The 16,874-nt window shown below is 44.6% G+C and overlaps 1 protein-coding gene across 1 annotated transcript; it reads left to right on the forward strand.

The window, feature by feature from the left end:
• Window positions 1-331: 331 nt before the first annotated feature.
• On the forward strand, window positions 332-16,874 carry plcxd2 (phosphatidylinositol-specific phospholipase C, X domain containing 2). The gene is made up of 8 exons (XM_061805543.1): window positions 332-445; window positions 1,290-1,426; window positions 1,519-1,638; window positions 3,282-3,335; window positions 3,427-3,582; window positions 7,519-7,629; window positions 14,151-14,281; window positions 15,139-16,874. Exons 1-8 carry the CDS (start codon window positions 343-345, stop codon window positions 15,296-15,298), a joined length of 972 nt encoding a protein of 323 aa, XP_061661527.1. The 5' UTR covers window positions 332-342; the 3' UTR covers window positions 15,299-16,874.

Below are 16,874 nucleotides of genomic sequence, written 5' to 3' on the forward strand. Positions count from 1 at the left end.
CCTGCCTAAAGGTGGTCTTTACGTCCTGAGATAAGAAGTAGCAGGGTGTCAGGGGATAATGAGTGGAATGTTTTCCTAAGAGGATTACTGGGTTGTTAACGCGCACAAGCACTTCTGTGTGCACGGTCCAGCATAACCAGAACTTGTTCCATTGTCTAGTCAGAAGGAAGGAAATATTGGTAAATGTACACTTCGCCAATATTCTAATTCAAGATGATCTCGAGCCATTTTGAACTCCTGAGGGTTGGAGGGGACACTTTACACACTTCCCACCTGCACTGTAGACCAGTTTCCTGAATTTTTTGTTGTTGTTGTTTTTTGGGGGACTGAGCACTGCATGACATGAAGACTCGACCTGCTGGGATCGGGAATGTCAATGCTGACTGGATGGGGTCACTGCCCCCCAAACTCAGTGGCATGCCCCTCAAACACCTCGCAGTTCCAGGTGAGACACCCACTTCACTGCATCTGGGAGGTCCATTAGGCTACTATTGAACATCAGCGACAACTTCAGATACAGAACTGTATGCGTTTATATTTGCATAGAGGCAAACAGAACATAGTATTGAATTACATTCACAAGCATAAACATTAGCTACACCTGGACAATGTAATGAGATTCAAGAGCAGTTTGAAAAAAAAACCGTGGGAACAAATAATGTGTCCCTCTAAGACAAATTTAAAAATACTTCAACACAAATAATGAACTAAATCACTGACCAAGAACTTTTCCAAATTCAATGAAACAATCAATCAAGGGTATTTCAACAACAGGTTTTTAAAAAGCTTGATTTTAGTTTACCAACGTAAAGCGCTTGCATTTTTCTAGCAAGTGCCTTTTTTTGTCAGCTACCAGACATAAACTCGTGCCTTGAAAATAAAATAGATGGTGTTTTTTTAAACCTGCTTTCCAATTATTTTGAATACCTTTGCTACTGGGAAACCCATCTTGGTTTATTTAACCTGTAGCATACTACCAAAGTAGTAATAAACAATATATTAAAGTAAATATAAAAAAATACTTTCTGTTTTGAGGCGATGGAGTAAAACAATCATTTAGATTATATAGCTCTCAGACTTTAACAAGCAATGTACTGTAGTTGTATGTTTATGATGTGGTAAAATACAGTATATTTTGGTGATTAGATTATGGAGGTAGACTTAATGTTGTGACCAGTGAGTGTATGTAAATTCCACTTTTATCACACTCATACTCTCCTCCCACCCCAGTTACATATTCCCTCTCTCATCTTTCCATCATCTTCAGATCTTCTGCCTCTTTCCTCCAGGGTCCCATGATTCGTTCACATACTGGGTGGATGTGCATGCACCTGTAGGTCCTGATCAGAAGGTCTACGTGAAATACTTGGCCACAATGTTTAGCGTTTTAGCCAAGAAGGTCATGGTGAAGTGGTCCATGACACAGGTATAGGTTTTAGATTTCAGCCTGGATTCTCTTAAATGTTGTGGGTTTGCAGTCAGGCGTATCACATTTTATGCTCTGGTATATTTCGACAGAACCTGACGTTTAAAGAGCAACTGGATGCAGGTATTCGCTACTTTGATCTCAGGGTCTCTTCTAAGCCAGGTGAGGCAGGGCTTGAGATCTTCTTCATCCATGGTCTATTTGGACACAAGGTGGGCACAAGAGAAAGGCTACATTTCATGCAGTGGACACAAAGTGGATGAATGAATGCCAATTTTTTTCATTATACCACTCTACAATGAAATAGGAGAGCTTCTCCTGTATCAGTGCATACATAAAAGCAAGGTAAAAACAAATCAGAATAAGAATAAATATAAAATAGAATGCATAAAAAAAATCAGCGTGCCTTCACATTGATTGCGCGGGTTGAGGAAAGATGAGAGTTCAGGGTAGTGATGACTCTCGGGAGGGAAAAAAAACGTTCCTCAGTTTGTTGGTCCTTGGATTTGCACATCTGTACCACTTTCCAGATGGCAGGATCTCAAACAGTTGAAAACGGGGGTGTGTAGTGTTGTTACCATTGTTCAAAGCTCTGCTGAGGCACCAAGAGGAGTAAATGTCTTCCACGGAGGAGAGAGGGCAGCCAACCATCTTGCGTGCTGCTTTAATTGTACTCTTGAGCCTTTCTCTGTCTGCCTCAACGCAGCTCCCATACCAGATGGGGACACAGTACATCAGCTGGTTCTCGATGGATGAGCAGTAGAACGCCAGCTGCAACTTTGAGGTGTGGCATCAAAGCCTTACAGACTTCAAAGGCTGAGATGTGACACCAGAACACAGAAACAAGTCATTGGAAGAGGAGCTCAACAGCTTCTTTGCTCGGTTTGAAACATCCCAGCGACACTCAGCTTCGGCGCTCTCACCACCCTCACCAGGTTCCAATAACTCTCCACTCATTGCACAGGAGCGGAAAGTGAGGCGTGTGCTCCTGTCTGTGGACCCCAGGAAGGCTGCTGGCCCGGACGGAGTCCCAGGCAAGGTGCTGAGAGCATGTGCCCAACTGGCCCAAGCAGTCTTCCTCACTTGTTTGAAACAACAATTATTTTCATCCTCAAAAAGAAATCCTTAACTAGCGTACTGACGCTAAGGATATCGCCTAGTTGCCCTCACACTTGTCATTGTGATGTGCTTTGAGAGGCTGGTTCTCAAGCACATTAAAGACCGTCACCCCCCAATTTTGACTACCATTAGTTTGCATACGAGGTGAATAGATCGACAGATGAAGCCTGCACGCTGACTTAAGCCACTTGGAACAAGTGCAGAGCTAGCCTAGGATACTTTTTGTGAATTATAGCTAGCCCTTTAACGCTATCATGCCGGACAGATATTCTGATGACTAAACTAGACATCTTGGGCCTCCCTCCTCTCACATGCTCCTGGATCAATGACATTCTGACCAACAGACCCCAGACTGTAAGAATTGGCACCCACCTTTCCTCCACTCGGACACTGAGCACCTGCTCACCACATCCCAAAGGTGTTTGTTGGGGTTAAGATTAGGGTTCTGTTGGGGCCAGTCAAGTTCCATGGATGTTTGCTTTATGCACTGGGCCAGTCATGCTGGAAAAGGTACTTCCCTCAACAGTTCCCACAAAGCTAAAACCATTCTTGCCCAAAATGTTTAAAGGGCTTTCCAAGGTTTAGCCAAAGCAACAACTGATCATTTTTTAAAAATACTTTTGTCCTCAAAGAAACCTGTATTTCCTTCCATTTGATATGCTATTGCGTTTTTTGATAGAATATCATAATTCATCAGGAAGTACGAGAAATTAAATGTTTTCCTTTGCTCTCAAAGGTGAGAGATGGCCTCCTGGAAATAGACTCCTTCTTGCGTAAGCACAGAAAAGAGGTAAAGTCATAATTTGTATATTTACCAGATGCCTGATAAACACAAAGTTATTTGTGCCACATCAGCATGTCATTATATTTCTTTTCAACAGGTAATCTTCTTGGACTTCAATCACTATTATGCGATGGGCTCAGAGCACCACAAATACCTCATCAAGATGCTTCAGGAAGTGTTCAGCAGTAAACTGTGTAAGAAGTGTGAGGTGGAGACTATCACTCTGGATTACCTCTGGGAGCACAAATACCAGGTTAGGCCATCACTCCATCAGTATTTCAATTTAGTTACCTGTTGATCAAGAATTGCATGGCATAAAAAAAGTACCATGAGCATATTTAACATATTAATTTTCTGTATGTGTGTGTAAATAAAGTTGGGATGTTTTGTAAAAGGGAAATAAAAATGGGCAACAAATGACTGGGAATGTTGAGGAATAAAAACAATCCCACTTGTTTGGAACATTCCATCGGTGAACAGGTTCATTGGAAAAAAAGTGAATGTCGCGATTGTGTATAAAAAGAACCCGAAAGGCTCAGTTGTTCACAAGGAAGGATGGGACGAGGTTCACCACTTTGTGAAAATCTGAGTGGGCAAATAGTCCAACAGTTTTAATATAAGTGCTAACCAGCATTGAATGCTTGTGACATTTCATCCCTCACGTGGCCTCGCATTAAAAACTGGTATCAGTTCATGAGTTCACATTTCAAAATGTTTTTGCAAATCATGGACATGGTTTCCTTTGGGCAAAGAGGAAAAGGACCATCTAGATTGTTACCTGCACAAAGTGCCTCCCAATGAATCAGTTAAGCACTTTTTCAATTCCTTGGCAGAGTCTAATTGCTGGGGATTCCATCTATGGGTTTATGCTGAAGGAAACCCCCATTTTCTTCTCACCGTTTGCCAATTTAATGCTACCTTAAACCCGAATACCATACAAAAGAGTACGTATACTATGGAGGGAGTATTTTAACTGAAAAAGCCTGAGGAACATTTTTTAAATTATTATTATTATCTTTTTTTTTTTTTTACAAATGGGGAAAAAACTGGTTGTTATTAATGTAGAATGCAGCTACCAAGGTAAACTGTAGTTACATCACATGCATGGGCCCTAGGCCACTAACGTGTGTCATTCCAGCAGAAATCCCAACACAGTGTACCCTGGAGGTAATGACTAAAACAACTCCTAACACCACTTGTTAGAAATGTAAAAGTGTTTATCCAACAACTAACTATTTCTCCTGTGTTAGCTTTACAGGGACAGATTTTAAGGTGAGGAGTCTCAGCAAAAGATGGTGTCATGATATCCATCTGCAAACTGCTCCACTGCTCCCATGCAGCGATGTGTGGTGGTGGTGTGGTGGTCAAAAGTTGTATGACATACTGATAAATGCAGCAGGAACGTGTGCACTGGAATCACTGCTCTTATCTGTGACTGTGTTTCCATCCAAAGCAGAGGATATACAATTGGCCGCATTCATCTTTGGACCTCCCCTTGGGTTCTCCCGAAGGCGAAGGTCCTCTTGGAAAGATGGAGATCCGTCATACATTGATGCAAATGGCATCCCAGTGGCATACCAGATGAGTATAAGTTGATTAACAAGATTGCTGTAGTATGGGAATCCATCTTGTTATGGATAACTCTGAATAAAAACGTTGACAGAATCAACTACATACATTACAATGTACAGAAACTGGGTAATTATACGGAAGCAGGCTTTATTGCCATAAGGGAACAACCAGCTGCAACCTCACTCATGACGTTCCAGAACCGCATAGCGGTCGACATGCTCCTGGCCGAGAAGGGTGGCAACTGGTCTTTGTTCGGTGACCAGTGTTGTTTATTCCAAATATCACAGCACCTGATGGGTCACGCACAAGGGTCATTCAAGGCCTCCGCACCCTGAACTACAACATGAAGGAGCACTCGTGTAAACACATCAGCCAGGTCTGAGTGGTGGGGAAAAAAAAAAAAAAAAAGTTTGGCAAATCTAAAAATTTGGTGTTCTCTGTCCTAGTTTCTATCGCTCTTTGCAGCTATTCTTGCATTGTGTGGATGTTGTTGTATTCCCGGCATAAAGGCATCACTTAACCAACTTATAACCATTGCTGTTGTCCCGACAAATTCAAAACTGGCAGAAATATATCCACTGTTGGCACAACAGGGTAATGACAGTGATATTGTTGACCACCATGATGACGTTATGACTTCTCTTCCACGCCTGTTCTCTGATCTAGAAGATTACAAGTAATTAGTGCTACATTTTCCTCAGAGTGTAACTATGTCGAATAAAGCCGAAAGGGTGATCTATTAGATGATGTGAGGGTTTGAACAAATGTAGGATAAACGGGAGGATAATGTAGAAATAATTGTAAATAGAATTAAGTAACTGCTTCTGAATGCAATGAAGAAATCATTTGCTCTGCTCCAATTCAGTAACTGTTCCTGACTGCAATGAAGAAATGATTTGCTCTGCTCCAATTCAGTAACTGTTCCTGACTGCAATGAAGAAATGCTATGTTCTGCTCCAATTCAGTAACTGCTCTATCTGCAATGAAGAATGCTTTGCTCTGCTCTAGAAAACGTGGTAGCCAATGTAGGATAAACAGGGGGGAAATGTAGGAATAATCACGCCTAAAGTGGTCATAATTATCATACATCTGCTTCCAATAAAGAAATGTTTTGCTCTGCTCTAGATAACGTGGCAGCCTCCTAGCAGGAAATAGCAAGAACAAAAACATCTAATCATCAGAACTGTTAGAACTGCTGCCTGTTAAAAAAATGATGACCACACATGTATTCAGCAATCTTCCACACATGCACACGCACAAAAAAAATATGTACACTTTGTTTCCAACAGTTTTGCTTGCCGTCTCCTTTTTGTAACATCCATGTAAATAAGGGGTGTCCTAAAACTAAATAAATTGTTGTATGGGTGTATTAGTGCCCATAGCGTGAGTAACTGAGACATCTGTGAAACATATGCTGCAATCCAAACAATATCTTTTTGGAGGACATCCCTGCTTATTTTAGCAAGACAATACCAAAACGCATTTTGGACATGTTACAGCAGTGTGGCTTTGTCACAGAAGAGAAGAGTCAGTACTACACTGACTTGCCAACAGACCACAGATGTCTCCCATTGAAAAAGTATGGCGCATTATGAAGCCCAAATACAAAAATAAAATCCTTGGACTGTTGAGCAACTCCAGTTGTACATCAAGAAAGAATGTGAAAGAATTATACTGAAAAAGCTTACACAATTAGTGTCCTCAGTTCCCAAATGCTTATTGAGTGTTATGATTAACACAGGCCATGTAACACAACGGTAAATATCCAGTTATCCCAACATCTTTGGAACATGGTGCAGGGATCAAATTCTAAAATAAGCCAATGTTTTTAAAACAAAAAAAACGTTTATCAGTTTCAACATTAAATATCTTATCTTTGTAGTTAATTTAACTGAATATGAGTTGTAAAGGATATTCTACAATGCATTTAGATTTTATTTGTATTATTCAACGTCCCAGCTATATTTGAATCTGGGTTTTTACATCAAACTCATCAGAGATACTGATAATTTGTATTAATGTATAAAGATCATTTCAGACTTGTTTTGTTAGTCGAATTAGGTTTTTCTGGTGAATTATCAATTATCATACAATAACATTTGTGCTATTCGTCCATTCCATCCTTTTTCTTGAGGGCTTACCTCACTAGGGTCAAGGGTGTCCTGGCCCCCATCTCTGCTGTCTTTGAGCAAGAGGTGGGGTTCACCCTGAACTGGTCACCAACCAATCAGGGTACATATTAACAAACAAGCAATTCACACTCATATTCTAACCCTAACCCTTCCAACAGACAGTTTAGTCCTCAATTAAGTTATCATCCACATTTTTTGGAATATGGGAGGAAAGAGACATACTCGGATCCACGCAGGCATGGGGAGGACATGCAAATTAACCAGCCTGCCAGTGTGCTCCACATACTTGTGCTTTATATACTGTACAAAAACATGATCATATTATAAAGCCAACATTTTAAGATGGAGTAATTGTAAAATTATCATCACTTGACTTATAATTGTTATTCCATGTTTTTCAAGATCAAGTTGCATTTATGCTAGCTATTTGAAAAGTTAAAGATAGTAAATTATCTTTCCCTGTGACCTTAATTCTCTCCCCACAGGTAATCATTTTTTACCATCATCCATCAGCTCAGGGCATCCCTGTCATGTGGCCAGGGGACAAAATCCCCGCACCATGGGCAAACACCACTGAACCCAGCAAGCTTATTCAGGTCAGTGTTGAAAGTGTCTTACCATTTATTCAACAAACATAATTAACTTATGTGAATTTAACTTTTATTGGAAACATAATTATCACTTCACATTTGTTTTCACTGATTCAGTTAAATTAATTTTTGCCCATTTGTGTAAAATGGGTGGCGTGGCACACAAAAGCGATAACTAAATACCAAACACTACCATTTTACTTTTTGACACATGAGGCTGTAAGATACCACATACATGAGAATTGTACTCTTTGGGCACTCCAAGGTGGGGAGTCTGTAGAATAGTCGTTTCAATTTATTAAAAATGACTTGGCATTTTTGGCAGATGATGAAAATATGCAAAATGGAGATGTTTTCAGAATCCATTTGTTTCAACCTATACATGCAAGAATCAGTAATGGCTTTAAAAACTTATGGTAGCATTCAATATATTTACTCAGTGTATTGGTTTTACATTCGACGTCACTAAACTAATGGTGTAGTGCATTTAAAGCTATCACAGACGAGAAACATTAGGTAGCAGTCTGTTTTATTATTTTTTTAAATATTATAATTACACGTATCACAGTACCTGGGAATAATAATAAAATGTAACTGTTTAATACTACAGAATATCTAACCAGTCATCAGTTTATCGTTTGTGAAATATGTTACAAAGAGACCTCGCAGAGAACAAACATACAGATTTATTTTATGATGCAGCAATTTGTAAACCAACTGTCATGGCCCTGCCGGTCCCTATCCTGGCCGTACCAGTCCCCGAGGCGGGACGCACCTCCCGCAATTGGCGGAGGCGCACACCTGCACCTCGTCTCTTGTAATTACGTCCCATTTATATAGAACCACACGTACGGTCTGGCCTTTGCCAGATTGTCGCTTCATGCTTCGTTCCTGCACTCTCGTAATCCCGTTCCTGATCTCCCGTGAATGGACTCCTGCCTGCCCACTGACCAACCTCCTATACCTGACGTTCTTGTTACTTCTGCTCCCGTTGACTGATCCCCGACATTGGACTGAATAAATGCGTTTCCCGAACTCCCCCTACATCTCCCGAGTCATGCATTTGGGTCCAACCCCGTGTTCTGGTCATGACAGAACGATCTGGCCATAACATGGACCTAGCCAACTCAGCTGCAATCCACCAGTCCTTGCAGATCCAGGGCAGACTTATCGCCGAGCAGGAAGCCGCTCTCCACGTAACTAATCACCGGTTACATGAGATGTGTGCTCTGCTGGACTCGTGGTTCAGGTCCATATTCAGTGCTGCCGACGCCAGTCCTCTGACGACCATCGGCGCCCCGAGTCCAAGTCCGTCCGCGACCAGTCCCCTGCCGGTCATGGATGCCTAGCGGACCGTGTGCACACCACTCTCCCAACCCAAGGATTTCTTGACCCGGGTAATATTAAACCCCTCCTCGTCCAATGTGATCTCCAGTTTGAATTGAAGCCCTCCACCTTCCCCACTGACCATTCCCGTATAGCCTTCGCGATATCCCACCTGAGCAGAGGCTTGGGCAACAGCCGAATGGAGCCGCGGTTCCGATACCTGACGCACCTGGAACTTCTTTGTGAGTGCAATGACGCAGGTGTTTCAATATGCGTCCCCAGAACGTGAGGCAGCAGCTGCTTTGATTTCGCTCCGGCAGGGGCACTGCAGCGTTGCGGATTACTCCACCGAGTTCCACATTCGAGCGGCGGAGAGCGGGTGGAATGAGGGAGCGCTCCTCGACGAGTTCTTTCAGGGGCTCTCGTCCGGGATTCAAAATTACCTGGTCGCAGTGGAACTCCCCTCAGACATTTACTCACTCATCGCCCTTGCCCTGAGGGTCGACCAGAGGCTCACAATACAGGGGAGGGTCGACGACCTACAGTGGGATCGTCCAACAGAGCTTCGCATCACACACCGTGCGTCAACTAGTTCAGGCTGTTGAAATGGAGCCCATACAATTTGAGGGGGTTCACGGCTCCCCGTAGGAATAACAACTACGCCGGCGAGAGGGTCGCTGTTACTACTGCAGACGGCTGGGCCACCTCGTGGCTCCCTTCCCAGTGAAACCCGTACGACACGCACTCAAGGTATCCACGATGGTGAGTCTGAATTACACTGCGGACAGCCTGGGGTGGTCCCTGCTTCAGGTGACGTCAAGCGCACGAGAACGTTCATACATGGCTACTGTCATAACCAGGACTGGTGGGCGGACCCAAATGCACGACTCGGGTGACAGGGTAAGGAGGTGTTAATTCGTTCCAGAGTCGGTAACCAGGGAATCAGTCAGCACAAACAGTAGAAACAGTAGCGACAGGCTTACAGGGTAGGTCGGGAGACATTGACGTTGGTCGGTACACAGGAAGTGGCGTCAGAAATGCGGGAGTGCGGGAACGAGGCATGCGAGGTGACGATCTGGCGAAGACCAGTTGTTCCCAGGGTCCTATGAGTACAGGGATTAATCAGCGGAGATGTGGCACAGGTGTGCACCTCCTAATTAGCGCCGGCCTGCTGGGACCCGCCCAGCCAGGGCTGGAACGGCAGGGCCTTGACTCTTAACGGCCGCCTCCAGATGGCCCAGGGGCTTCAGAATGGGCCACGTGGAAGTCTCTGATGAGGTAGGGGTCAACAATGAAGTGGGAGGGGATCCAAGAACGCTCCTCCCCTGGACCCTCATCGACCTGGAGAACTTTAATGAGACGCCAACATGGTTGATGACCTTGCCGACGGGGAACGGACCAACGAACCTGGGAGCAAGCTTGCGCGATTCTGTCCGCAGCGGAAGATCCTTTGTGGACAACCACACGTGTTGTCCCACCTTGAACGCCAGTGCCCTTCTCCTCTTGAGATCCGCTGCAGACTTGTAGGAGCTGCCCATGTGCACCAGCATCTTGCGAGCTACTTCCCAGGTCCACTAGCCGCGTCGCACCACCGCCAGAGCGGATGGCACCGTGGAGTCTGTGGTCACCGATAGAAACAGAGAGGGAGGATAATTGTGCACTACATGGAAAGGAGCCATACATGTGGAGGTGTAGGCCAGGGAGTTGTGAGCATACTCCACCCGTCCGAGGTGCTTGCTCCATGTGCTGTGGTCCCGAGACACCAAGCAGCTTGCTGTTTTTCGAGCCTGGACGGAAGGACATGGTAAATCGGAACCACGTAAAAAACAGTGCCTACCTGGCTTTGCGGGCATTCAGCCTCTTTGTGGTCCTCAGGTACTCCAGATTTTTATGGTCGGTGAGGACCACAGATGGCACTTGCGACCCCTCCAACCAATGTTTCCACTCCTCCATAGCTGTCTTGACCACCAGCAGCTCGCGATCCCCCACGTCGTAGTTCCGCTCGGCCGGGGACAGTCTGTTCCAAAAGAAGGTGCACGGGTGAATCCTTCCATCCTTCGCGCACCTCTGGAAGAGGACCGCTCCTATTCCAGAATCTGAAGCGTCCACCTCAACCACAAATTGACGTTCCGGGTCCAGCATTATGAGGATCGGTGTGGTGGTAAAACTTGCCTTGAGTCTGTCAAAGGCCTCCTGACAGATCCTGGTCCACTTGAAAGTGTTGCAGGGGAGACGTGAGAGCATGCAGAGGGGCCGCAATGGAGCTAAAGTTCCGGATGAATTTACGATAGAAATTATCGGATCTGCAGGGAGAGCCCCTGGAAAAAGGCGTTGAGGAGGGCATCCTCATTCCGTCGGCTCTCGGCTGCCCGGATGCGGAATTCAATGGCGTAGTCGGACACGCGGCGCATTGCCTGGCATAACATCATCAGCGACGCCGCTGCCTCGCGTTCCGGCGAGGCGTACTGGAAGACCTGTGTCATGGTACAGACGAAGGCAGTCCAGGAGCGACATGTTTCTGAGTTGCAACTCTACTCCGCCATGGCCCATGCCTCCGCTCTCCCCGTCATGTGGGAGATGACGAAAGCGATCCGTGACTGGTCCGTCGGGAAGGCGGATGACTGTAGCTCAAAGTGGAGGTCACACTGAGCAAGGAAGGGTCTGACGTTCCCTGAGTCGCTAGAGAAACATTCGGGTTGAGAGAGAGGTGTTACTCCGGTACGCTGAAGCTGTCATGGACCTGCCGGTCCCTGTCCTGGCCGTACCAGTCCCTGAGGCGGCACACACCTGCCGCAATCGGCGGAGGTGCACACCTGCGCCTCGTCTCGAGTAATTACATCCCAGTTTTATAGAATCACACGTACGGTCTGGCCTTTGCTAGATCTTTGCTTCATGCCTCGTTCCCACACTCTCGTAATCCCGTTCCTGATCTCCTGTGTACCGACTCCTGCCTGCCTACTGACCTGCCTCCTATGCCTGACGTGGTTACTGGTGCTCCCGTTGGCTGGTTGCCTGATCCCCAACACTGGACTGAATTAATACGTTTCCCAAACTGCCTCGACGTCTCCCGAGTCGTGCATTTTGGTCCAACCCCGTGTTCTAGTCGTGACACCAACCACGTAACACAGGCACATATGCTTGCCTGTTGACTTAAAAATGTTTAAAGAAGAAGATTGTGATGTATAAAATTGTGCAAAAACCGCTTTTAATCCAAGACAGTATTCATACCAAGGACACTGATGAAGCCCTAAATTGAAACATCGGCTGCGATTCAGCATTAATAAAGAAGTTATTAAACTATTCAGACTTACAAACATAACTTAAGTGTTAAGATGTCTGCATCTATTTTCTATACAACATATCCTCAACCCTGGAGCATATCCCACTCCTCACATATCACACTCCTCAGTCTCCCTGGTAAGGTCTACTCAGGGGTACTGGAGAGGAGGGTCCGTCGGGAAGTCGAGTCTTGGATTCAGGAGGAGCAATGTGGTTTTCGTCCTGGCCATGGAACAGTGGACCAGCTCAACACCCTCGACAGGATCCTCGAGGGTGCATGGGAGTTCACCCAACCAGTCTACATGTGTTTTGTGGACATGGAGAAGGCATTCGACCGTGTCCCTCGGGGAGTCCTGCGGGGGGTTCTTCAGGAGTGTGGGGTACCGAACCCCCTGATACGAGCTATTAGGTCCCGTCCGACTACTGTCGGAGTTTGGTCCGCATGGCTGGCAATGAGTCGGACTCATTTCCAGTGAGAGTTGGACTCCCCCAACGCTGCCCTTTGTTACCCATTTTGTTCGTAACTTTTGTGGACAAAATTATTAGGCGCAGCCGAGGCGTAGAGGGTGTCTCGTTTGGTGGCCTCAGCATCGCATCTCTTCTCTTTGCAGATGATGTGGTTCTGTTGGCTTTATCAAGCCGTGATCTCCAGCTTTCACTGGAGCGATTCGCAGGCAAGTGTGAAGCGGCTGGGATGAGGTCAGCACCTTCAAATCCGAGGCTTTACTCCTCAGTCGGAAAAGGGTGGTGTGTCCTCTCCAGGTTGGGGATGAGATCCTTCCTCAAGTGCCTCCACTTGAGGAAGGATCTCATCCCCGACCTGGAGAGGACACACCACCCTTTCAAGTTCAAGTATCTTGGGGTCTTGTTCACGAGTGAGGGAAGAATGCAGCGGGAGATCGACAGATGGATTGGTGCAGGGTCTGCAGTGATGCGGACTTTGTATCGGTCCGTTGTGGTAAAGTGGGAGCTAAGTCGAAAGGCGAAGCTCTCAATTTACCTGTCGATCTACGTTCCTACCCTCACCCATGGGCATGAGCTGTGGGTCGTGGCCGAAAGAACAAGATCCCCGATATAAGTGGCCGAAATGAGCTTCCTCCGCAGGGTGTCTCCCTTAGAGAACGGGTGAGAAGCTCGGTCATCTGGGAGGGGCCCAGTGTTGAGCCGCTGCTCCTCCGCATTGAGAGGAGCCAGATGAGGTGGCTGGGGCATCTGATTCGGATGCCTCCTTGATGCCTCCCTGGTGAGGTGTTCTGGGCATGTCCCACCGGAAAGAGATGCTGGAGAGACTATGTCTCTCAGATGGCTTGTGAATGCCTTGGGATCCCTCCGAAAGAGCTAGAAGAAGTGGCTGGGGAAAGGGGAGTCTGGGTATCCTTGCTGAAGCTACTTCCCTCCCGACCCAACCCGGAAAAGTGGTAGATAATGGATGAATGGGTGTGATTGTGTGTCCAAATTGTTGTTTGTTTCTATTTGGCCTGCCATTGCCTGGCAACCAGTTAAGGGTGTACCCCGCCTCCTGCCTTTAGATAGCTGGGATAGGATCCATCACTCCCGCCCTCGTAGTTCAGATAATGGCTGGAATGTGTGTACACAAATTGGTTCTGATTTTCTGATCATGCATTTCATTTTTGGTTAGGACTAAAAACATGAGAAATTTAGAGAGCTAGGTAAAGTTGATCATAAGACAGTGGCACCTGTAGGCCTACTTAAACCAAATAAATAGAGCTTGCTACAGATACTGTGAATACAAAAGCATTCAGACTAGCTTTAAACAAAATAACAGTGAAAGATGTTATCCCATCAGACCTTTCCTCCAGAAATGTTGCTTGATGTATTATCATGCATAAAGTCCACTTGGTGATTTTGCCCATATTTATCTGACTTTGAAACTCAATAAAAATCAGCCATTTTCTGCCTAGTTCCTGGAAACCACGCTGAAGCAAAGAGCCAAGGAGGGATCATTCCACGTGTCCCAGGCCATTCTCACACCTCGGGCCCACACTGTAGCAAGGGGTTTGGTTTGGGGGCTGCGGAATTATTTGGTGGAAAGGTAAGAGATTTATGATTGGATGGGATATTGTGGGCCAGCAAGTAATGTGAGTACATGCTCCTAATTGAAATACAGTCCAGGTAACTGATTGTTTCTATTCAGATTAAACTCTGGTTACATACCACACAAAAAAGATCACTCACAAGTAAGCATGCTAGGATAAAGAGAATTTTAGAATGAGCGTGGTGTACAAGTAATGCTGGACCTCTTGAGTTATGAATGGAAAAAGGTTCGCATCATTAAAGTGAAAGGTTAAGAAAAAAAAGTGAACGAGTTCATTTTATTCTCTGTCCAACAGATGGCAGTGTAGGAATTTTAATACCTTTTAAAACCTTTGTCGCGGAAATTTAAAATGGTACCATGTGGTATTCCTCTGCAATATGCTCCCATTGTCTTATCCTATTGGACCGTGTCCTTATTCCATTCATAAACCTATTATGGATCAGTTTCTTATGACAGAGAAGTTTCCCTGAGCATTTACTGTATTACTTGCACTAATGTTCCTAGTCACTGATCTTAAAACTAAATGGAAATAATAGTGAAAATGCACATATTTTAAAGCTAGTCATGTTTCACAAATGAAATATGAACATATCCTATCGTGAGACAAGAGTTCTAATCTGGCACCTCTGAAGAAAGGGGAATGTTTATCGCCTTCAGTCAAACACACTGACTTCCTCGTTTTGTTCTGGCCGGCAAATATTTTCGAGAAAAAGGCGTCTGACAATCAACAGTCCTGGTTTATTTGTGTACATGTGTCGGTGGCAGAAGAAGATATTTTCAACAGGTTTTCATTCACCCACATGATTAAATCAACATTATCAGGTCTTATCTAATCAATCTTCTTTTTGAACCAGAAACCTCCCAGCCATCATGTCCTGGGTGGAGGTCCAGAGGCCAGGCTCAGATGGGATCAACATTATTACCTCTGACTTTGTGGAACTCACGGACTTTGCCAACATTGTCATAAGACTCAACAACTTGCTGTTGTCTGAACCCGACCCCAAAGCTAGATGACAACAATAAGACAAAGGTGTGCTCACTGTTACCACACAGTGTCTATTGTCCATTGACGGTGGTTATTTGTATTGTTCTTGAAATACAGCTTTGCTACATCTGAAAGCCCCCATTTGCAGTTTTTCTGCTCAGGCCAAACCCTTGTCTAATACACTTTAAAAGCATTGCTTTGGGACTGCCGTTGCCCTGTCTAATGGCCACGCAATGCTTTGTTGCATTCATGTGGCATCAACTGGCAATTCTAAACCTTTTGAGTGTGCACCCATCACATGCCAATTTTTGCATTTATTTCCTTTTAAATTTTTTATTTCCCATAGCACTTATCCTCATTAGGGTCACAGGGAGCTGCAACCTAGCCCAGCTGACTCTTGGTGAAAGGGGGGTACACCATGAACTAGTTGCTAGCCAATCGCAGAGCACATAAACAACCATTCGTACTGACATTGTCGGCTACAGCAATTTTGGATTTCAATTTAACGTACCATAAATGTTTTTGGGACATGGGATGAAATCAGAGTACCCATAGAAAACCAACGCAGGCACAGGGTGAATATTCAAATTCCACACAGGCGAGGGGGGTAGCTGTGTACCTTTCTACCAAGTAACTGTATCTGTAATTCAGATTGACTTACAAGTTATTTTAATTTCACAACATTAAAGAATGGAAATAGAAAGTTGCCCATGGCACAGTATATATCACTTTTTAACATTCCAACCTGTTATAAAAGTATGAGAAGTTATAATTTAACTCAATAAAGTTACATTTTGAGAATTTCCATCATACCCCCTGGAAGTCGTGTGTGATAGTTATAATTGTTATAAAATAGTTCAACCCATAAATACACTACAAATGTTATACCAAAACACTTGAACAGCGTTTCAAATGGTTACAATTACCTTTCAGCGACGCACCTCCAATATTAAGTCTTAAATACTGTGCTATGTGCAGTAAGGGTGTTTTCGTTCTCATTTTGTATGTATTTATTTATTTGTTTGTTTGTTTGTTTTTACTACCATAATGTGCACCTGGAGTTCTGTCCTTGCTCTTCAAAGCTAAAATGAGACAAAGAAGTGATTTAGAGATTGGAAAAACTCACCATGAGCTTTCTTTGGACCTTCGTGAGTCCTCGGCAGAATATTATCAGCTCTAGCCAGCAACTTGGCATATCGTATCCTCTGTTGTCCTTATCCTTTTATCATCCTCCCTCAAGCAGCTCTTACTCAAAGCCATTAGCCAATTTATCATTGTTGGCCGTGCATCTATGCGCTAAGCTAAAAGCTATATATGACCACTAGGTAACTAGCCTGTTGTAAGTCTATCTCTACCTGGTTTTTTGACATAAAGATGCGTCAAGAGCCAGAAAATTGTCTCAGCTCTAATTTTGAAACCAACCTGGACACCGTCACAACATGCCAGAGTGAGCCGTTCAACTACATATTTGCAAATTTGCAAGTTAACGGTGATGACAGTGAAGTAATGCTTGACAGACAGAAGTGTTGACGGTAAACTTCTGTCTTTATGCTACTTTACACAAGCACTCTGCATAACATCATAAAATAATCACATATGCTGTAT

This window comes from Syngnathoides biaculeatus, chromosome 19 (genome assembly GCF_019802595.1).
Source record: "Syngnathoides biaculeatus isolate LvHL_M chromosome 19, ASM1980259v1, whole genome shotgun sequence".
NCBI classification, from domain to species: domain Eukaryota; kingdom Metazoa; phylum Chordata; class Actinopteri; order Syngnathiformes; family Syngnathidae; genus Syngnathoides; species Syngnathoides biaculeatus.